The sequence below is a fragment of the Lichenostomus cassidix genome, unplaced genomic scaffold (genome assembly GCF_008360975.1).
Source record: "Lichenostomus cassidix isolate B80296 unplaced genomic scaffold, HeHo_3.0 HiC_scaffold_710, whole genome shotgun sequence".
In the NCBI taxonomy this organism is placed as follows: domain Eukaryota; kingdom Metazoa; phylum Chordata; class Aves; order Passeriformes; family Meliphagidae; genus Lichenostomus; species Lichenostomus cassidix.
Window position 1 is genome coordinate 72,766 of NW_028147956.1, and position 22,596 is coordinate 95,361.

General features: G+C 51.7%; 1 protein-coding gene across 1 annotated transcript; it reads right to left on the minus strand.

Moving 5' to 3' along the window:
* Positions 1–2,241: 2,241 nt before the first annotated feature.
* On the minus strand, positions 2,242–4,885 carry LOC146420511 (olfactory receptor 14A16-like). The gene is made up of 2 exons (XM_085048193.1): positions 4,637–4,885; positions 2,242–3,219 (listed from the first exon to the last, which is right to left on the minus strand). Exon 2 carries the CDS (start codon positions 3,194–3,196, stop codon positions 2,264–2,266), a length of 933 nt encoding a protein of 310 aa, XP_084904319.1. The 5' UTR covers positions 3,197–3,219; positions 4,637–4,885; the 3' UTR covers positions 2,242–2,263.
* Between the last annotated feature and the right edge of the window lie 17,711 nt (positions 4,886–22,596).

The window sequence follows — 22,596 nt, forward strand, 5'->3', positions numbered from 1 at the left end:
CTTTGTGACATTTTGGAGCCCCATGGAAACCTGGAGACGATTGTGACACTCTAGAACCTCATGGAACCAAGTTGACAGCAGGTTGACTGCAAGTCTGGATCTGCCAGAGGGCAGGAGGGCTCTGCAGAGGGACCTGGACAGGCTGGATCCAGGGGCCAAATCCAACAAGATGAGATTTAACCAGACCAAGTGCCAGGTCCTGCACTTTAGCCACAACAACCCCTGCAGTGCTACAGGCTGGGGACAGAGTGGCTGGACAGTGGCCAGGCAGAAAGGGACCTGGGAGCACTGATGGACAGCAGGCTGGACATGAGCCAGCAGTGTGCCCAGGTGGCCAAGGAGGCCAATGGCAGCTGTCCTGGATCAGGAATGGTGTGGCCAGCAGGAGCAGGGCAGTGATTCTTCCCCTGTACTCGGCACTGGTGAGGCCTCACCTCGAGTGCTGTGTCCAGTTCTGGGCCCCCAGTTTAGGAAGGAAATTGAGGGGCTGGAGTGTGTCCAGAGAAGGGCAACAAGGCTGGGGAAGGGTCTGGAACACAAGTGCTGTGAGGAGTGGCTGAGTTTGGAGCTGGGGTTGTTTATCCCGGAGAAGAGGAGGCTCAGGGCAGACAAGGTGCTGTTAGGTCACAGGTTGGACTTGATGATCTCAAAAGTCTTTTCCAACCTCACTGATTCTGTGATTATCAGCAACCAACTTTGCAACAGTTTCAGGATGAACCCTGGGCCTCCTCTTCAGAAGGTCCAGCAGCCCATGGCCCTCAGCTTCTCCCCACAGGCCCCAAAGCCCATCCTGTCAGTCCTGCACAGCCTCTCCAGCTCCTCCTCACTGCCCCACAACAGGGAGCCTCACAGCCACACACAGCAGTCCAGATGTGCCCCCTGGCCTGTGCTGCCTCTGGCAAGGGAACAGCACGAGGCACTGCAGGACCCTGCAGACAATTCATGAAGCACTTGTAGGATGATCCTGCTCACCAAGGGATGTTCCCATGGTGCCAAGTCAGGAACTGAAATGGGGAGTGGGGCCAGAGAGGAAAGGGCAAACAGGGATGGGCTGTTTGCAGGGGAGGGGACAGGGATGGGCAAGGGGAAGAAATGTGAATGAGGAAAGAGGAAAGAAAGCAAAGGTGAAGCAAAGGAAATGCTCAGGGTTGTTTGGGGGTAGCTGCCAGGCAGCCCTGGCTCTGAGCAACAATGTCTGCAGTGGGACAGGAAACTCACAGCTCATGTGAACAAACTTTCTGGCTGACATCAGAGGTCACAACAAACCCGAGTGGTTTCCCTCCCATCCCCAGCCCTTGCTGGCCCCCAGGGCTGATGGTGTTTGTGTTCACTCAGGTTCATCTCCCCACACCAACAGCATGGGGTGCTCACGCCTGCTGTGTGCAATGCAAACAGGGCTCCTGAGCCAGTGCTGCCGTGTCTCTGCCTGGAAGGATCAAGCAGCTCTGGGAGCTGGGGGAGAGGCCAGGGCTGCCAAGGGGGGATGTTGTTGGCAGCTCCATGAGGACGCTCTGGGACGCTGCCCTGGGCTGTCCAGCGCAGTGGGGATGGATCAGCCCCTGCTCTGCTGCTCCTTCCCGGCTCCCCCAGGGACCTTGCAGAGCCCCAGCCATGCTGTTTGCCCCCAGCCTGCCCACGGCCACCCTGCAGCTGCTCACGGGGGTTTTCTCTGCTCAGCATTGGCCTGGGCGTGTTCTGGAGAGAGCCTGGGCAAGGAGCCTCGAGCCCCCAGGCCCTGCCCTGAGGCGTCAGCTGTGCCCCAGCAGTGCCCATGGCCTGTCCCTGCTGCAGCCCCGGCACTGCCACCCCCAGCACTGGCAGCGACCCCGAGAGCACTCAGGCCCTACAGCAACACGAGGGCCAGCAGGGCAGCGGGGCAGTGGCACGGGAGCAGCACTGGCAACACCAAGTGCTGCTGCTCCTTGGCACAGCTGCTGTGCCACCCCTGATCTGCCCCAGCTCTGCACACAGACATTGCTGCTGCAGCTCCACAGAAGGGAACAAAAGGGGATCTCTGGTGAAAACATGGCTGGGAGATCCTTCAGTTTGTTTAAAGCCACCGAGAGCACATCTCATTGACACAGGCTGTGGCCCAAAGAGAAGATGGAGAGAAGCAAAATAACAAATGGCACAAACAATGACCTTTATTTTTTGTCAATATTAAAAAAAATAATGCAAAGGAAGAAAACAAACCACAAGCAAACCACAAGAACAATCAAGGATGACTCACATATCAAGTGATTTCCAGAAACTGGCAACAACTTCACTGTTTCTGATATCGTCCATTCATCAGTCTCCACACTGCAGCCTTGAGCTCCTGGTTCCTCAGGCTGTAGATGAGAGGGTTCAGTACTGGAGGCACCACTGAGTACAGAACTGACAGTGTCAGATCCAGAGATGGATAGGAGATGGAGGCAGGCTTCAGGTAGGCAAAAATGCCAGTGCTGAGGAACAGAAAGACCACAGCCAGGTGAGGGAGGCATGTGGCAAAGGCTTTGTGCCGTCCCTGCTCAGAGGGGATCCTCAGCACAGCCCTGAAGATCTGCACATAGGAGAAAACAATGAACACAAAACATCCAAATCCTAAATAGACACTAACCACAAGAAGCCCAAGTTCCCTGAGTTTGGAGTGTGAACAGGAGAGCTTGAGGATCTGTGGGATTTCACAGAAGAACTGGCCCAGGGCATTGCCATGGCACAGGGGCAGGGAAAATGTATTGACTGTGTGCAGCAGAGCATAGAGAAAGCCACTGGCCCAGGCAGCTGCTGCCATGTGGGCACAAGCTCTGCTGCCCAGGAGGGTCCCATAGTGCAGGGGTTTGCAGATGGACACGTAGCGGTCATAACTCATGACAGTGAGCAGAGAAAATTCTGCTGAAATGAAGAAAAGAAAGAAAAAAAACTGTGCAGCACATCCTGAGTAGGAGATGTCCCTGGTGTCCCAGAGGGAATTGTGCATGGCTTTGGGGACAGTGGTGCAGATGGAGCCCAGGTCAGCCAGGGCCAGGTTGAGCAGGAAGAAGAACATGGGGGTGTGCAGGAGGTGGTTCCAGGCTACGGCGCTGATGGTGAGGCTGTTGGCCAGGAGGGCAGCCAGGAAGATGCCCAGGAAGAGGCAGAAGTGCAGGAGCTGCAGCTGCCATGTGTCTGCAAATGGCAGGAGGAGGAAGTGGCTGATGGAGCTGCTGTTGGACATTTTGATCCTCTTGACATGGGAACCTGTTCATGGAGGAGACAATAACAAGTCAGGAGAGACTTTCCTGAGCAATGTCCAAGCCCTTTCCCCCAGCCCAGCCCCTGCCACTCTGTCACCCAATTTCCCTTTTCTCAGAGCTCTTCCTCCAGCCCCATGCCTGGAGCTCTGCTGGGATCTGGCCCTGTTGCTGTCACAAGCAGTGGCTCTGCCCATGGACACTGAGGAGTCAGCTCTGCTCTGCAGCAGTGGGGTCATGGGAATGGGGGACAGGGACCAGTCCTGGGTTGCACTTCATCAGACCAAACTGCCCCTAAGGCAGAGGAGCTTGGCAGCATCTCCTGTCCCAGGGCTAAGGAACAGTGACAGCCAAAGGCACTTTGAGAGGATTTCCTGCTGTGCTCAGGGAGAACAGAGAGAACTGTGCAAGGCAAGAGGATTGGCTGTAACTCAGTGAAGGGTGAGGGGAGCTGCTCTGTTGCTCCATCTGTTCCCAGCTGCCCTTTCTGAGATCAAGGGCACTCACTGTGTTCCCCTGAAAATCAGCCTGACACAGCTGAGAGCAGAGGGACTCACAGCAGAGCCAAATGGCTCAGCCTTTCTCAGAGTCTCAGCCCCACTGCTGGCCAAGGACACTCCTGTCCCCCAGTGTCCCCTGGAAGGCAGCTCACAGCTTGGATGGACACCCCGAGGACACACCAAGGGTCCTGGCCATGGAACTGCTTGAGGAGAGTCATTTCATTGCCAGCCTGCCAGCCTGCCCTGCCCAGAGCTGCCCAGGGCAGAGGGAGCTGGGACACCTCATTGCTGTGCTCACCCTGCACAGGAGGAGCCCCAAGGGCTGCGCCTGACCCTGCAGCTGCAACTGCCATTGCCAGAGAGCCTGTCAGCAATGCCAGGAGCAGCTGAGCAAGGCAAGGAGAGAGACAGCCGAGCCCTGAGGAAAAGCCTTTCCCTGCCCAGCCCTGCACAGCCCCTCGCAGGCAGCAGCAGTGCAGGACAGTCGCCCTCAGGCCCTGGTCAGCAGGGAATGGGCAATGGCAGGAGAGATGCCCTTCATCTCTGGTGCTGCTCTGCCGGCCCAGGAGGGGACTGAGGGCCCCGAGCCCCCGGGCTGAGGGCTGTGCTGGCTGCCAGGGGACACAAGAGCTCTGCTGCTCAGGGCAGCTGGCAGATCCCCTGCCCTGCCAAAGAGCCCTCAGGGCTGCAGGAGCTGCTCTGCAGGACAGCCCTGGGCACCCCTGGCTGCACCCCCACCTTCCCAGCCTGCAGCCATCCCTGGCAGCAGGAGCTGTCCTGCCCTGTCCCTCTGACGGTGCCCAGGGCAGCCCCGCTCTGCAGCACATCCTCCCCCAAACCAGAAACACCAGCAGAGCCATCCTTACAGTCATATCAGTGCTGTCATGTGTCAGCTTTAGGAGATCCCTGCAGCCAGAGACTTACTGTGTCAGCAGTTGTGAAGATTTCTCCATGAATAAGCTCAGAATTGTCCTTCCAGTTGCTTTAAGCCTCTGTCTGCTTCCCTCCTCTCAGGTACCTGCAGGCAGCACCCTCAGCCCTGCTGGGCTGGGAGAGAAACTGCTCCTCAGGAGAAATGTCTTTTTGAAGCTCTTCTTGGTTGCCAGGAGTTCCCTCTGCGCCAGGAGCCCAGCCCAGCTCAGCAGCACAGCAACAGCACCAGGACTTTAATGAGCCTCTCAGGGATTTGGTGGTGTTTACATCAGACTCAGTCCCTGAGAGAGTGTTCAAAAAACTTCTCAAGAACTCCAAGTCAGATTCAAACTTCCAAGTATCTCAAAGTTTCAATGTGTCCCACTGAGGGACACAACTCAGAACGTGTCCCCAGGTTCCAGTTAGAGGAGAACACTGAGGCAGTGATGACAGCTGGGGACAAAGAAGGCAAAGGTGTCTCTGATGCTGAGAAAACCTGGATGTGTTTCAGGAATGCCAAGGGCCAAGGCCTGAGCCCCAGCCCCTGGCAAGGCAGATCCTGTCCCTCCCTCAGTGCTCAGGGCTCTTCCCGGGGCACTGGCATGTGGGGATGTGCAATGCCAAGGGCAGGACCATGGGGCAGCCCCTGCCAGGCTGCTGGGCAGGGACAAGGAGGCAATGAGGCCCCAGGGCTGCAAGGGTCACTTGTGTCCTCCTCATGGCCTCAGGGCCAGGGACAGCAGCCATGGCCAAAGTGCTGCACAAGTTGGCTCTGTCAGGGCCTTGCAGCTCCTGCACATCCCTCTGCCCTCTCCAGCCCAGGCTGTCCTACACTGTCCATGCCCTGTGCCTCTGTCCCTGCAGGCTGTCGTCATCCCCCGGCTGCCCCACCTCGCTGGCCCTTCCTTTGCTGACAGCTCTGCGTCCTGCCTGCCTCTGCCTTGGCACACAGAGCCTTGGGCTTGATACCAGAAGGGTTAATTCAATTTTTACTGTGCCTTTGAACTTATAGCAGGGAAGCAAAGCATGCAACGTCTGCTTTCCCAGCCAGGATGGTTGGAAGAGAAAAACATCTGGCTAAAGAGTGCAGTGATAGAAAAAATAAGGACTGAATCTGGGAACTTGGGATGGGTTTTATGGTAATGGGTAAATTGTAATACACATGTAGCCACTGTAGATAAACAACACACTTGTAGAATCATGAGTCAATGTAATGATAGGAGTTATCCCCCATTGGACCTCACGCCTGAATAAATGATGCCCTCTTTGACACCAAATTAGTGTTAAGGAGTCTTATTCTGATATTTCAGAGATTTGGTGACAGCAGGGCCACACAGAACCAAGGAGTCCACTGTGACACTATGGAACCTCATGGAACCAAAGAGCCCATTATGACAATGTGTGACAGTTGGCTCCATGGAACGAACTGTCCATTGTGACAATACAGATCCAAGGAGACCATTGTGACACTTAGGAAGGTCATGGAACCAAGGGTCCACTGTTACATTGGGGACCCCTTTGAAACCAAGGGGACCATAGTGACACTGTGGTTCTCCATGGAACAAAGGGGCCAATCTGATACTGCTGGGCCTCATGGAACCAAGGGGACAATAGTGACACTGTGAGGCTCCAAGGGACCAAGGCAGCATTCTTATACTGCAGAACCAAGGAGAGCATTGTGACGCTACAGGGCATCATGGAACCAAGGGTCCATTGTGACACAGCAGGTACTCATGAAACCATGGATGCCATTTTTACACTTTGAGGCCTTGCAGAACCAAAAGACAATTGTGACACTGTGGGGCTCAATGAAACCAATGGTCTATTGTGACACTGCAGGGCCTCATGGAATCATGGAGACTATTTTGACACTGCAGGCCTCATGGAACCAAGGGAACATTGTGACACTACCAGACCTCATGGAAGCAAGGAACCATTGTGACACTGCGGGGCCATGTTGGGCCAAGGGACAATTGCGGCACTGTGTGGCACCATGGAAACCAAAGAGACCACTGTGACACTCTGGGGCCTCATAGAACCAATGGGGCCATTTTGACACTGCACAGCCTCATGGAACCAAGGAGAGCATTGTGACACTGCACAGCCTCATGGAACCAAGGAGAGCATTGTGACACTGCTCAGCTTCACAGAATCAAGGAACCACTGTGTCACTGTGGAGGCCAAAGGAACCAAGTGGTGCATTGTGGCACTGTTGGGTCCCATGGAACCAAGGAGCCATTGTGACAGTGTAGGGTGTCATGGAACTAAGGGGCCACTGTGACTCTGTGGGGGTTGATGGAAACAAGGAATCCATTGTGACTTGTAGGGACCCCATGGAACCAATGATCCACTGGGATAATGTGGAACCAAGCAGTCCATTGTAATACTGTAGAGCCTCATGGAATCAAGGAAATCATTGTGGCACTACGGAGCCCCGTGGAGCCAAAAGGCCATTGTGACACTCATGGAACAATGGAATCCACTGTGACACTGTGGGGCCTTATGGAATGAAGGAGACCATTGTGACACTGCAGAGTGCCATGGAACCAACAGAATCAATTGTGACACTTGAGGGCCTTGTGGAAGCAAGGGGATCATTGTGACACTGTGAGGCCTTGTATAGCCAAGGGCCAGTGTGGCACTGCAGGGCTTCATGGAGCCAAGGGGCCATTTTGACACTGTGGAACCAAGGAGACCATTGGGACACTGTGGGGCCTGACTGAACTGAGGAGAATATTGTGACACAGCAAGACCTTTTGGAAACAAGGATCCACTGTGACAGCTGGGGTCTCATGTCACCAGGAGTCCAGCTGTGACACTGCGAAGCCAAGGAGGTCATTGTGACACTACAGAGCCCTTTGAAACCAAGGTGGCCATTGTGACGCTAGGGGCATCATGGAACCAAGGGGCCATTGTGACACTGGTACCAAAAAATCGGCAAAAACTCCAGAAACTCCTAAACACCAATGGAGGATTTGGAAGCAGCATTCTTTATTTGGTCAGATGCACAAAGCAATATCTCCTCTGAAATACCATGCATGCTGAGTGCAGGAAAATTCCTGTTTACAGATTGTATTTTATATACATATTCATTGATTTTCCCAGAAAAAACATACATATGATAATAATTTCCCCAAAATCATTAACATATTTTCCCTCCTATTTACACATGCATTTTTCTGCTCTTGGGGGTCACTTTGGGGGTCCCTGGTGGTTGGTGACCCCAAAGTCACACCGACTGCCTGGTGAATTGCTAAAAATTGCCACAACTGGAGCTGGTCGCTTTCCAGTTCTTCTTGCACTATGAACATTGTACAGATCCATGGGCCAGTGGTTTCTGAAGAATAAGCAATGTGTGAGCTCCCCAGGTGCAGATGGTTTTTCATCTGGTAACATCTTCCTTGTTACAGAAGGTGAAACTATAATATATTTGCTGTTTGTAACCCACCATCCCTCTTGATTCATAGTGGCTTTTATTGCATTTGCTTTACACTGATTTTTGCAGGGTCCCACTTACCTTCTACACAGTTTGGGGGGTCCCACTCCATCTTACCCCCCCATCTTCCCATTCCCATTTACCCCATTCCCATCCTCTGTTCACCGCATAGGTCCTCACCTGCAGCCTGGGGTGCTCCCAGCACCACCAGTGCCACCAGTACAGCCCCAGCTATCCCCACTTGCCGCATCCCCAGCACCGGGCAGTGCCTTCAGCCCCAAAGCAGCCTTGCTGTGCCCTGGGTGTCCCCAAAGCAGCCTCACCCCGCGTGGCACTGGCAGCACCATTCTGGAGCAGTGTGGAGCTCGGGGGACATCAGCCGTGCCGGGCAGGGCCGAGCCCCGTGGGAATTCCCTTGGAGCTTTCCTGAGCACAGAGGCCTGAGAGACCTTTCCAGGACAGACTCAGGCCAAGGAGCCCTTGAGTCCCTCAGCCCCACATCGGTGTCTGCTGGAATTCAATCCCCCTCCCCATCCCACAGCAGCTCTGCATTTCCCTCCTCCAGCCTTGGTCTCCAGCACAGCCATGGAGGCTCTTTTGGCTCTGCACTTTTCCTGCAGCCACCAAGGCCAGCTGAGCTCTTCCTTTCCCACACTCAGCCCTGCCCAGCACAGGCAATGCCCAGCAATTCCTTGTCTGCTCTTGGCCTTGCTGTCACCCCCGGCAGCAGCTCTGTGGCCCCTTTGTGCCCCACTGCCCCAGCCATGGTGCCACAGCCCCCTGTGCAGCCCAGCCCAGGCCAGGAGCATTCTGGGTGGGAACAGCCCCTGTGCCGTGGTGCCCACAGCAGCCCCTGGGGCTCTGTGCCCCCATGGCCTCCCTGCTGGGCAGCCTCTCCAAGCTCCTGCACAGCCCGTGGCACCTGTGGGCCTTCCCAGCCAGCCCTGCCCCAGGCTCTGCCGGGCTCGGGGCCAGCAGAGAGGCCGGGCAGGGCTGGCCATTGCCGGTAACAGGCCCTGAGCCCCGCAGCAGGATGGAGCTGGGGCACAGCCAAACTCACCCGCAAACCTGGGCTGAGCAGCCAGGGCTGGCAACGGCTGGGGACAGAGGCTGGGCTGACAAATGTCCTGGGCCCCCTCCCTGCTCTGTCCTGCAGCCACCAAGGGCACAGAGCAGCCTCCTCTCTCGGCCACTTGCCTGTTTTCCATGCCTTCCCCAGGCCCTGGCTCTGCCCCACAAGCCCTGGGCTCAGTCCTGCCCCTGCACGCTCACACAGGCTGAGATGGACACTGATGGTTTCTCTGGCAGCTTCTCTCAGCCCAGCCCAGCTCCCTCCAAGCTCTGCCAGCTGCCCTGAGCTCTCTGCAGCACCAAGGGCCTCTCCCCAGCACAGCCCAGCCGCCTCTGGCCCCACAGCCCTGCTCAGGCCAGGCTGCTCTGGGCAGTGGCCCCACGGCCTCAGCCCCTCTGAAGGGCACAGCAGCAGCTGGAGCTGCCAGAGGACTCAGCCCCAGCCATGGGGGAACGTGCTTGGCCAAAGGAAAAGAAGGCTCCCTCTTGATGCCTGATGATTTTTACCTTTTATTTTTTATATACCCTTTTATACATTTTTATACCTCTTCCATACCTTCTGTATCCTCTATCCCCTTAACCTACATACTTGTAATTTTTGTAGTCTGATATTCTTCCTTAGATTTAAGGTTCTGCAAGGCAGAAAGCCTAAATATTTATAGTAAAAGGCCAGAGAGCCCCATGCTACCAAAAACCCTTTAGGATATATTTTGTAAATGGGGCTCTAGCCTCACACTGGTGGGTTTCTTTAGAATAGGGGGATATTACTTCATTTGTTAATTTTCCTGTTGGGGAATTCTAGACTGATATGCTAATTTGAAAAGTCTATAAAAATTTTATACACATTATTTGGTGTGTGCATCTCAGCAGGTTCCACCTTGGAAGATCTGTGCACCTAGGTTGCTATTAAAATACCGAGGTAAAACCATTTCATCCCTTTAATCATGTCGCCCTCATAATTCTAAGACCAACTGAAAGGCAGCACTGTGTGCCCTGCTCTCCTGTCCAGGAGATGCTGAGAGCTCTGCAGCCCCTCCTGCCATCCCATCTGCCCAGATCAGCACAATAGCCCTGGCCTTGTGGCCATCAGGAGCTGTTCCTGCTCCAGGCCCAGGGCTCATCCCAAAGCTGGGGCAGCCAGAAAGCTGTGCCCATTGCTGTTCATTCCTGCTCTGATGAGGATGCATCCTCGGCAACTTGGTGGCTCCCTGAGGAATTTTACTTCTCCAGAGGCTTGTTCAGCCTTCAGCTCTTCAGTTCAGGAATTCAGTGCCAAAGGCTCATTAACATTTCAAAACACCCTAACAAGACAAGGCTCTGGGAATTATTTAATTAAGTCTTCAGTTCTTCTCTGGTTAATTATAGAGATTTCAGAAGGGTATTCAAAGTGAATACACTATATGAAAAGGCAATGTAGAGCAAGTTGATTTGTCCTTTTTAGTTTTCTTTTCCTGTTTATAGGTTGGTATCAACAATTTCCAGTTGATATTGATCCAAAGCACCTCCTAATGCAGTCTGAATGTATATGAAAATCAAGACCTTTTATGGCTGACAATCAATCAGACTCTGTCCCTAACCCCCTCCCCACCACTTCCCTCATCCAAGCCCTGGGACTCAGAACAGCACAAATCTAATCTTTCTCCACAGACCTGCAGCTTTCAGCTCCTTGGCACAAACTCCCAGCTGCTTTCCTTGGAGAAGGAGCTGCCTGAGACACAGAGGGATGTTCATTTATTATCAGCAAACAAAACCAAAGGAAGGCACAGCTCCATAAAATGCAAATGTCATTCCTCCGCTGTATATTAAATGCACTTTCCACAGCAGATAGTCTCAGACCAATGGAAAACACTTTCTGTGCCCAGCACAGATCCCAAGATGCCCCCAAACCCTCCCTGCCCCAGTTCTGTCCAGATTTGCTCTTTGCACACACAAGGTTCAATACAATTTAATAACCATCACAGCTCTTCCCTCAGCTCTGTGCAATGTCCCAGTAGCCTCCAATGAGTCCACCATCTACAAGGGATTTCTGTAGAAAAGCAATTTTAGAGAAAGATGATTCTATAATAGGTATAAACACAATTAAGTTCTTGTATCAGGATGCTCTGTGTGACCTAGGGGTAAAACAGCTCAAACAATGCCATTTGCAAATCTGTCAGTGGTGGATGGAGAAGATGTCAGGTTGCTTTCGGTGTTGAGGAAATGCTGAAACCAGCCTGACTCATTCTTTCTCCTCCTTCCTGGCTGAACCTCCCCTCTTTCCTCTCCCACCCATTGTCTTTTGTCTCCCACCAGCACCCTGGTGAAGAGCCTGGCTCTGTGTTCTCCATCACCTCCTCACTGGCACTGCCAGGCTGGGATGAGGAGCCCCTCAGCCTTCTCTTCTCTGGGCTGGACAAGCCCAGCTCCCTTAGCCTCTCCTCACAGCCAAAGGGCTCCAGCCCCACCTTGGAGGCTCTTCACTGACCCTGCTGCAGCTGCCAGACATCTTTCCTGCCCTGGGGAACACAAACCAGGCCACAGTGACCTGGAGAATCCATGTCCTTGATGTCCTTCCTGGTCACACAGCCCCAGCCCCCTTGTCCCCGTGTTTGGCTCTGGGGGTTCATTAGTGGAACATCCTCTGGGAAAGGCTGCAGCACTGGGGGGAAAAGGGACCTGGGGGGACAGAGGACCCCACTGTGCAGGGCAGCATGGGGGACTTCTCTGGGCAGGGACTGTGAGAGGGGGTTGGGGAGGAGTGACCTCCCCAGTGACCCTACACAGCCCCCTGTGATGTCACACAGGGTGGCTCTGTGATGTCACAAAGGCACCCTGTGATGCCACACAGCCACCTCAATGTCAGTCTTCCCTGGGATGTCACAGTCACCTGTATGGTGTTGTAGATGCTCGACAACCTCAGATAACACACTCTGTGATGTCATGTCCTCTCTGTGACCTCACACGACCCATTCTGTGATGTCACACCCTCCCTTTCTGACATCACAGCTGCTCTGTGGCTCTATGACACAGCCACAGTGGTCCTGCTATGACACAGCCCCCTCTGGGACATCACACAGCCTCTCTGGGACATCACAGCTGGTCTGTGACCTCAGAGCCCCTCTCTGGAATGTCCCCCAGTGTCACCTTTGGGGCAGGATGGACAGGTGGCCTTCAGGCATATTTGGCCCCCTCTGTTTGCAGCCCTCAGTGCCCAGAGGTGCCCAGCAGCTCCCACAGGCTGCAGAACCTCCATGCCACCCCTGACAGCCACAAGTGTCTGTCCTTGTCCTGGCAGATCTGCCACTGCTTGGAATCCTGGCTGGAGTGTAACTGTGGAGTGACCACAGGGCTCAGGAGGACAGGGACCCCCCAGGAGCCCCCAAACCCCTCCTGCCCCACGGGTGCCCACAGCAGCCCCAGGGCCTGCCTGTCCCCATGGCACTGTCCCCATGGCACTGTCCCATGGTACTGTCCCCGTGGGTGCCAGGGCTGTGTTTCCTTAATGGGGACAAGGCCCTGTGAAGTCCGAGCTACCCCAAACCCCCAGGGGTGCCATGGGGGTCTCACCTGGACACAGACGCTCAGCGAGGAACTGTCCAAGGGCTGAGGGTTGTGGCACAGCAGGGACACCCCTGGGGCACCCCTGGTCACCTCCAGCTCGGTCACAGCGAACTCAGCTCTGCCAAGCTCTGCCAAACTCTGTCACCCTCAGGGACACAATGGTCACCCCCTTTGCCCACCCCCTGTGCCCATCCCTCACCACGGTGTCCCCAAGCCCTGCAGGTCCCGCGGTGCCCAGGGGGTGGGATGGGGACCTGCCCCTCCCGGGGTTATTCTGTCACCTCCCTTCCCTGTCACCTCCGGCTCGGGGCTGCTCAGGGGTCTTGGCACCCCCTGATGGCCCCGTGTCACTGGTTTGCCACGTCCCCCAGGAGCCGGGAGAGGTCACCTCCCTGCAGAAGGAGTGCTGGGCATCCTCCCTCAGCCGGGAGTGGCCATGGAGGAGAGCCAGGAAGGAACGAGCCTCCTGCAGTGTGGGGAACTCCCCGTGCTGTCCCAGGCAAGGGGACAGCCCCATGTCCCAGCAAGTCCCCAGGGGTCCTCAAGCCCCCTCAGCTCACCAGCTCCCAGCTGTCTGCCCTGGGGAGGGTGAGGATCTGGTTCTCCTCTGGGCTGCTGATGGTGGCAATGTCGGGGAAGTCACACAAGTGCTGGCACTTCTGTGGGGACACCACCGGGGTGACACCACCGTCACCCATGTCCCCACGCTGTGGGACCCCTGCCACAGCCACCGCCAGCACCTCGGAGCTGCCTGGGACAGGAGGCAGAGGTGGCTGGCAGGGTGTCACCAGGGATGTCAGACAGTCCCCAGGGATGACGGGCTGTGTCCAGGGATGTCAGAATGTCCCCATGGGTTTCAGGCTGTCCCAGTGGATGCCATGCTGTCCTCAGGGTGCCAGGCGTCCCAGTGGCTTCCAGGCTGTCCTGATGGACACCAGGCTGTCCCCAAGGATGTCACACAGTCCTCATGGGTGCCAGGCTGTCCTGATAGATGCAAGGCTGCCCCATAGCTGTCACAATGTCCCCATACTGCCAAACTGTCCTGATGGATGCACAGCTGTCCCCTTGGGTGCCAGGCTGTCCAGTGGCTGTCAGACTGGCCCCAGTGATGCCGGGCTGTCCCTATGGGTTCCAGGCTGTCCTGACAGGTGTCAGGCTCTCCCCAAGGATGCCACACTGTCCTCATGGGTACCAGGCTGTCCAGTGGCTGCCAGGCTGTCCCCAGCGATGCCAGGCTGTCCCATGGGTGCCACAATGTCTCCCCAGCCCCCAGCTCACCTGCTGTGGCTGCAGATCTGTCCGGAGCTCTGCTGCTCCTCCTTGGCAATGGGCAGCATGTCCAGCACTGCCAGGCTCAGCCCCACAGCCATGCAGCCCCAAATGAAATCCCTGTGGGACTGGGCAGGGAACAAGGCTTGGGGGGTTCTCCCATCTCCTGCTGTGACAGGACACCTGAGGCACCCCAAGACCCCTGGCCTGTGCTGGTATCCTCTTCATGTCCCAGTGCCCATGTGAGTCACATCCTGCCCTGGGCTCTGGTTTCCTGCTGCTTCCCTGGTTCTGTCCCTGGGCATGTCCCCCCAGGGGACACAGTGACCCCATCTGGGCATCCTGGGGTGCCCTGTGCCCACTGTGGGATGGCCACGAGCAGCTCCAGGTGAGCCAGTGTCCCAGGTTAATGATAAGACTCTCTCCTGCGAGAGCGAAGGGCCCCGACACCCCCTCCCCCACCCACAACAGAACCTCTTAGATGGAAGTGAAGAAAAGACTGTTTATTTGACAAAACCACGCAGAGTGCCCTACAAGGCACAGGGGAAGGGGAAAACCAAGGTGAAAAGGAGTTATTCAACCTGATTAAAAAGTCCTTTTCTCAGACACAGCCCCTCTCCTCCTCGCCCCCCCCGGGGCCGGGTGGAGCTCCCTGGAGAGCTCTGCTGTCCTCTGGCCCTCCTGGGTCTCCGGGTGGCAAAGCAGATCGAAGAGAAGGGGTCCAAACGAGGAAAAAAAGAAGAAGAATGGAAAAAACGGGAACAGAGCTCACTCCGACCCCCGTCCAGCACACAGTCTCTGGCGGGCGACGAATCCTCCCCCGGAGCGAGGCTTGGGGAAAATGTTTTCAAAACAACCCGTGTTTCTCTCTTCGGCTGGGTGTAGTTAAAGAGACAGGACCACACATTTTTACACATTTTTCTTTCTTGGGCATATAAGCCAACGATAGGGGATAAAGGATTATCATAACATCAATCCAAGACATTCCACCCCTTATTCCATAGCGTTGGCTTAAGGCCCACCTTAACATCTTCCAACTTCAAACACACACAAAAAACACAAAACAAAACAAAACAAAACAAAACAAAACAAAACAAAACAAAACAAAACAAAACAAAACAAAACAAAACAAAACACATAACAAAACAAAACAATCATACAATATATATATATACACATATATACATATATACATATATACATATATACATATATACATATATACATATATACATATATACATATATACATATATACATATATACATATATACATATATACATATATACATATATACACACATACAGATATACATATATACACATAACTATGTACAAATAATGTCATTCGGTGAACGGTGGTATGTTGCCATCCCAACCTTACATGTGGCCTTCACCCAAAATTAAATTTCCCTGAGGGACACATCGTGTTTTTCCATCTTCCTGCATTATCCACCAAGTACACCCTGGTCCCTGAGCAAAGACAATCCCACGGATGGGTTTGTCTTTATGTGAGGCAGAATCAATCCAGACAGTTTTCCCTAGCAAGCCTCTTGCATGTACTGCTGGGACATCCACTGTATGCAGAAGCTCAGATTGGGCAGGACCTGCTCGGTTGATGGAGCCTCGGGTATTGACTAACCAGGTGGCCTCTGCTAAATGTCACTCCCTATTCTTATATGTTCCCCCACCCAGTGCCTTTAGGGTGGTTTTTAACAGTCCATTATACCATTCCACTTTGCCAGTGGCTGGTGCATGATAAGGAATGTGGTACACCCACTCAATGCCATGTTCCCTAGCCCAGTTGTTTATGAGGCTATTTTTAAAATGAGTTCCGTTGTCTGACTCAGTGCTCTCGGGGGTACCATGCCTCCACAGGACTTGGTTCTCAAGGCCCAGGATGGTGTTACGAGCAGTGGCATGAGGCACAGGGTAGGTTTCCAGCCACCCCGTGGTGGCTTCTACCATTGTGAGCACATAGCGCTTGCCATGGCGGGTTTGAGGCAGTGTGATGAAATCAATCTGCCAGGCCTCACCATATTTGTATTTTGACCACCTTCCACCATACCACAGGGGTTTCACCCATTTGGCTTGCTTGATGGCAGCACACGTTTCACAGTCATGGATAACTTGAGAGATGCAGTCCATGGTTAGATCCACCCCTCGGTCTCATGCCCACTTATAGGTGGCATCTCTGCCCTGATGGCCTGAGGCATCATGGGCCCATTGAGCTAGGAATAAATCTCCTTTATGCTGCCAATCCAAGTCTACCTGGGACACCTTTATCTTTGCAGCCTGATCTACCTGTTCGTTGTTTCAGTGCTCCTCACTGGCTTGGCTCTTGGGGACATGGGCGTCTACATGGCGGACCTTCACAGGTAGTTTCTCTGCCCGGCCAGCAAAGTCTTTCCACTCTTCAGCTGCCCCAATTGGTTTTCCCCTACGCTGCCAACCAACCTTCTTCCACTTTTCCAGCCAACCCCACAGAGCATTGGCTACCATCCATGAATCAGTATAAAGGTAGAGCTTTGGCCATTTCTCTCTTTCAGCAATGTCCAGGGCTAACTGAATGGCTTTGAGCTCAGCAAATTGACTTGATCCACCCTCTTCTTCCCTAGCTTCTGCAACCCGTTGTGTGGGGCTCCACACAGCTGCTTTCCATTTTCGTTTTGTCCCTACAAGACGACAGGAACCATCAGTGAAAAGAGCATAGTGTGTTTCATCTGCTGGCAGTTGGTTGTATGGTGGGGCTTCCTCTGCACGAGTCACTTGTTCCAGCTCCTCTTCCTCAATCAGACTAAAATCTTCACCTTCAGGCCAATTTGTAATTATTTCCAAAATCCCAGGGCGATTCAGATTTCCCATATGGGCACAATGTGTGATAAGGGCAATCCATTTGCTCCATGTGCCATTGGTGGCATGGTGAGTAGAAGGAACCTCTGCTTTAAACATCCACCCCAGCACCGGTAGTCAAGGTGCCAGGAGGAGTTGTGCTTCTGTGCCAATTACCTCTGAGGCAGCTTGGACTCCTTCGTATGCTGCTAAGATTTCTTCCTCTGTTGGGGTGTAGTTGGCTTCAGACCCTCTGTAACTTCGGCTCCAAAATCCCAGTGGTCAGCCTCGAGTCTCGCCAGGCACCTTCTGCCAAAGGCTCCAGGACAGACCATGGCTCCCAGCTGCAGAGTAAAGCACATTCTTTACTTCTGGTCCTGTCCTGACTGGGCCAAAGGCTACTGCATGAGCGATCACCTGCTTGATTTGGGTGAAAGCTTGCTGCTGTTCAGGGCCCCAGTGGAAATCATTTTTCTTACGGATAACCAGGTAGAGAGGGCTCACAATTTGGCTGTACTCGGGGATGTGCATCCTCCAGAAACCTATGGCTCCCCCGAAAGCTCGGGTCTCTTTCTTGTTGATTGTTGGGGACATTGCGGTGATTTTATTGATAACCTCAGTAGGAATCTGATGCCGTCCATCTTGCCACTTCACTCCTAGGAACTGGATCTCTTTGGCAGGCCCCTTGACTTTGCTCTTCTTGATGGCAAAGCCGGCTTCCAGGAGAATCCTGATGATTTCCTTTCTCAAATACTTCCGCTGTGCTCCCCCACACAATGATGTCGTCGATGTACTGCAAATGTTCTGGAGCCTCACCCTTTTCCAGAGCAGCCTGGATCAGTCCATGGCAGATGGTGGGACTGTGCTTCCACCCCTGGGGCAGTCGGTTCCAGGTATACTGCACGCCCCTCCAGGTGAAAGCAAACTGAGGTCTGCACTCTGCTGCCAGAGGAATGGAGAAAAATTCATTTGCAATGTCAATAGTGGCATACCATTCTGCTGCCTTGGACTCTAGCTCATACTGGAGCTCCAGCATGTCTGGCACAGCAGCACTCAGAGGTGGAGTCACCTCATTCAAGGCACGATAGTCCACAGTCAATCTCCATTCTGTGTCAGATTTGTGCACAGGCCAGATGGGGCTGTTAAAGGAAGAGTGGGTCCTGCTGACCACCACTTGGCTCTCCAGCTCACGGATTAGTTTGTGAATGGGAATCACGGCATCACGAGTTGTCCGGTACTGTCGGCGGTGCACAATCGAGGTTGCAATCGGTACTTGTTGCTCTTCCCCTTTCAGGAGTCCTACTGCAGATGGGTTCTCTGACAGTCCAGGCAAGGTGTTCAATTGTTTTATGCCCTCTGTCTCCACAGCAGCTATCCCAAATGCCCACTTGAGTCCCTTTGGGTCTTTGAAATATCCATTTCGGAGAAAGTCTATACCCAAAATACATGGAGCCTCTCGGCCAGTCACAATGGAATGTTCTTTCCACTCTCTTCCAGTCAGGCTCACCTCAGCTTTCACCAGGGTCAAGTCTTGTGATCCTCCTGTAACGCCAGAAATAGAAACAGGTTCTGTCCCCACATGTCGCGATGGGATTATCGTGCATTGTGCACCAGTGTCAACTAAAGCCTCGTATTCTTGTGGCTGTGATGTGCCAGGCCACTGAATCCACACTGTCCAAAAAATACGGTTTTCCCTGGCCTCTACCTGGGTAGAGGCAGGGCCCCTCTAACCATGGTGGGCATTCGTGTTAGAGGTTCCTTCAAGGGGATCAGACATGTTGACTGGAGCTGTCACCGAATCTGTGGGAAAAAAAATACAAAACCCCTCCAACAACATTTTAATGTTAGAGAGTCAAGGCATTACTTTATTATCTGGCCAGGATGTTGTTCTGGCCAGGATGTACCACAGAAATCATCTCATCCACACACAGCCCGGGTGTGCAGAGAGAATCATTCCAGGATACACAGCTTTTACTCGATTTTTCAGATATTTTATACAGTAAAAATACATAGGAAAGCATTGTGTCAGTGTTCATTGGTCTAAAGTTGAGCAAACCCCCAGTATTCAGTTTCCCATTGGATCTGAATCTCCTCACCTCTGATGCTAATTAGATTCTTCATTCTTCAGTTTTTCTCATCAGTCCTTTTTCCAGGCCAGGATGTCTTCAGCCCTGCTGGAGGTGCTCTGGGGTAGCTGTTTGTGATATCCACCATGTCCTGTTGATAACCACAATGTCCCAGAGGATGTTCTGTTCATAGTCTTTATCTCTCTGGTTATCTCTGGGGTCAGTCCCAATCTGTTGATATGCTGAGTCCACCAGACCTCATCTGGCAGAACAATGTCCTGAAAGAAACCTAAAATTCCTTTTCTCGGGGTAAAGAGAAACAAAACCTTTGACTAAAGTTATACAAAATGTTTAACCTGATATGTATTCCAACAACACCAAAGAGCCCCTGGGCACACAGTGACATCAGCGACCAGCACAGGTGACAATTGCAGCGGAATGGATTGCTGCACAGGTCACTGAGGGGACAGGGTGACGTCATCAGAGTAATGTCTTCAGAGTGACATCAGTGATGTCATCATAGTGACATCAGTAGTGATCAGCGCGGGTGACAATTGCAGTGGAACAGATTGCTGTAGGTCACTGAGAGGGGACAGGGTGACATCAGAGTGGCATCGGGGTAGCATCAGGTGGCATCAAAATGGCACCAAAGTGGGGGCAAATGTTGGTAAAGTGACAAAAAATGGCACCAAATGGCATCAAAATGGCATTGAAGTAACACCAAATGGCAGTAAATGGCACTAAATGACACCACAGTGATACTAAATGGCACCAAAGTGGCACTAAATGGCAACAAATGGCAAAAAAATACACTAAAGTGACATTAAATGGCACTAAAGTGGCACAAAGTGACATTAAGTGGCACTAAATGGCACCAAATGGCTCTAAATGGCATTAAAGTAACACTAGATGGCACCAGATGGAGCCAAAGTGACACTAAATGGCACCTGAGTGACACCAAATGGCACTAAATGACACCAAGCAGCCCCTGGGCACACAGTGACATCACCGACCAGCACAGGTGACAATGACTGCAGAACGGATTACTGCAGGTCAATGAGGAGACAGCAGGTGACATCAAAATGGGGCAAAAATGGGAAAAAATGGCATTGAAATGACAAAAAACTGCATTAAAGTGACAAAAAATGGCACCAAATGGGACTAAAGTGACACTAAATGGCACCAAAGTGGGAAAAAGTTTCATTGAAGTGGCAAAAAATGGCACCAAAGTGGCAAGAAATGGCACTCAATGGCATCAAAATGGCATCAAATGGCACCAAATGGCATTAAACTGATAAAAATGCATTAATTTTTCAAAAGTGGCATTAAAGTGACAAAAAATTACATAAAAGTGGCAAAAATGGCCCCAAGTGGGACCAAAGTGACACTAAATGGCACCAAAGTGACACTATATTGCACTAAATGGGACCAAAGTGGCAAAAAATGGCACTGAAATGGCACTAAATGGCATTAAAGTGACAGTAGATGGCACCAGATGGCGCCAAAGTGACACTAAATGGCACCAAAGTGACAAAAAAAGGCATTAAATGGCACCAGAGTGGCACTAAATGTCACTAAAAGTCACTAAAATGACACTAAATGACATCAAATGGCACCAAAGTGGCACTAAATGGCAACAAAAAGGTCAAAAATGGCACCAAAGTGGCACTAAAGGGACCTCAAGTGGCACCAAAGTGGCAAAAAGTGGCACCAAGTGACATCAAATGGCACCGAAATGGCATCAAGTGGCACTAAAGGGACACTAAATGACACCAAATGGCACCAAATTGTCACCAAATGCCACTAGAAGTCACCAAATGGCACCAAATTGTCACTAAATGGCTCCAAAGTTCCATCAAAGTGACACCAAAGTGTCCCCAATACCCCCAATGTCCCCAAATGTCCCTTCCCCCCAAAACTACCCAATTTCCCCCCAAATTTTCCCAATTTATCCCCATTTTCCCCAATTTCCCCCAGATTTTCCCAATTTTTCCCTAATCTATTCTTTTGCCCCCAATTTCCCCAAATTTTTCCCATTTTCTTCTATTTCCCCCATTTCCCCCCAATTTACTTCCCTTTTTCCCCAAAATTTCCCCAATTTTCCTGAATTTTTCCAATTTTCCCCATTTCCTCCCAATTTCCCCATTTATTTCCCATTTTTCTCACTTTTTCCCCAGTTTTCCCCCAAATTTTCCTTTTAGTCCAATTTCCCCAATTTTCCCCATTTTCCTCCATTTTCCCCCAATTTTTCCCATTTCCCCCCAAAAATTCCCCAAATTTTCCTCCTTTTTCCCCATTCTATTTGCATTTTTCCCCATTTTCCCCAAATTTACCCCAAAAAATCCCCCAAATTTTCCCCAAAAAATTCCCCAAATTTTCCCCAAAAAATCCCCCAAATTTTCCCCAAATTTCCCCAATTTTTCTCAAAATTTTCCTTCAAAATTCCCCCAAACTTTCCCAATTTTTTCCAAAGTTTTCTCCCAAACTTCCCCAAAATTTCCCTCCAAATTCCCCAATATTTCCCCAAATTTTCCCCCAAACTTCCCTAAAATTTTCCCCCAAACTTCTTTGAAATTTCCCAAATTTTCCCAAAATTTCCCAGAATTTTCTTTAAAAAATCCCCAAACTTTCCCCATTTTTTCCCCAAATTTTCACCTAAACTTCCCCAAAATTTCCCCAAATTTCCCTCAAAGTTCACCCCAATTTTCCCCAAAGTTTCTCCCCAAATTTCCCCTCAAATTTCCCCCATATTTCTCCAAATTTTCCCCAATTTCCCCCAAATTTCCCTAAAATGGCCCCAATTTCTCCCAAGTTTTCTCCCAAATTTCCCCCAAATTTCCTCAATTTCCCTCAAATTTTCCCAAAATTTTCACCAAAATTTCCCAGTTTCCCCCTCATTTTTTCCAAATTTCTCCCCAAACTTCCCCAAAATTCCCCAATTTCTCTCAAATTTTCCCAAAATTTTTCTCTGAACTTCACCCTCAATTTCCCCAATTTTCCCCCCAAAATTTTCTCCCAAACTTCTGCAACATTTTCCCCCAATTCCCCAAAATTTCGCTCAAACTTCCCTGAAACCTCCCCAAAATTTCCCCCAAATTTCCCCCATATTTCCCCCAAGTTTTCTCCCAAATTTCCCCAGAAATTCCCCAAAATTTCCCTCAAATTTTCCCCCAAAATTTCCCCAAAATTTTTTCCCAATTTCCCTCAAATTTTCCCAACATTTCCCCCCAAAATTTTCCCCCAAACTTCCCAAAATTTTCCCCCAAACTTCCTCAAATTTACCCAAAATTTCCCCCAAATTTTCCCAAAATTTTCTTTACAAACTTCCCCAAACTTTCCCCCAATTTTCCCCAAAATTTTCTCCAAACTTCCCAAAATTTCCCCAAACTCACCCCAAATTTCCCCAAACTTACCCAAAATTTCTCCCCAAAATTTTCCCAAATTTCCCCAATTTTCCTGAAAATTTTCCCCTCAAACTTCCCCAATATCTCACCAAAATTTCTGCCACTTCTCCCCATTTTTTCCCAAAATTTCCCCCAAATTTTCCCATTTCACTCCCAAAATTTCCCCCAATTTAATCCCAAATTTCCCCCAATGTCCCTAATGTCCCCAAATCCCCCAATGTGTCCCCAATGTCCCATTAATGTCCCCAACATCCCCAATGTCCCCAGTGTCCCCAATGTCCCTGTGATCAATCCATGTCATCATGTTGGCTTTTCGCAAATATCCCAATGGATACTCTGTGTATTGTTTGAATTC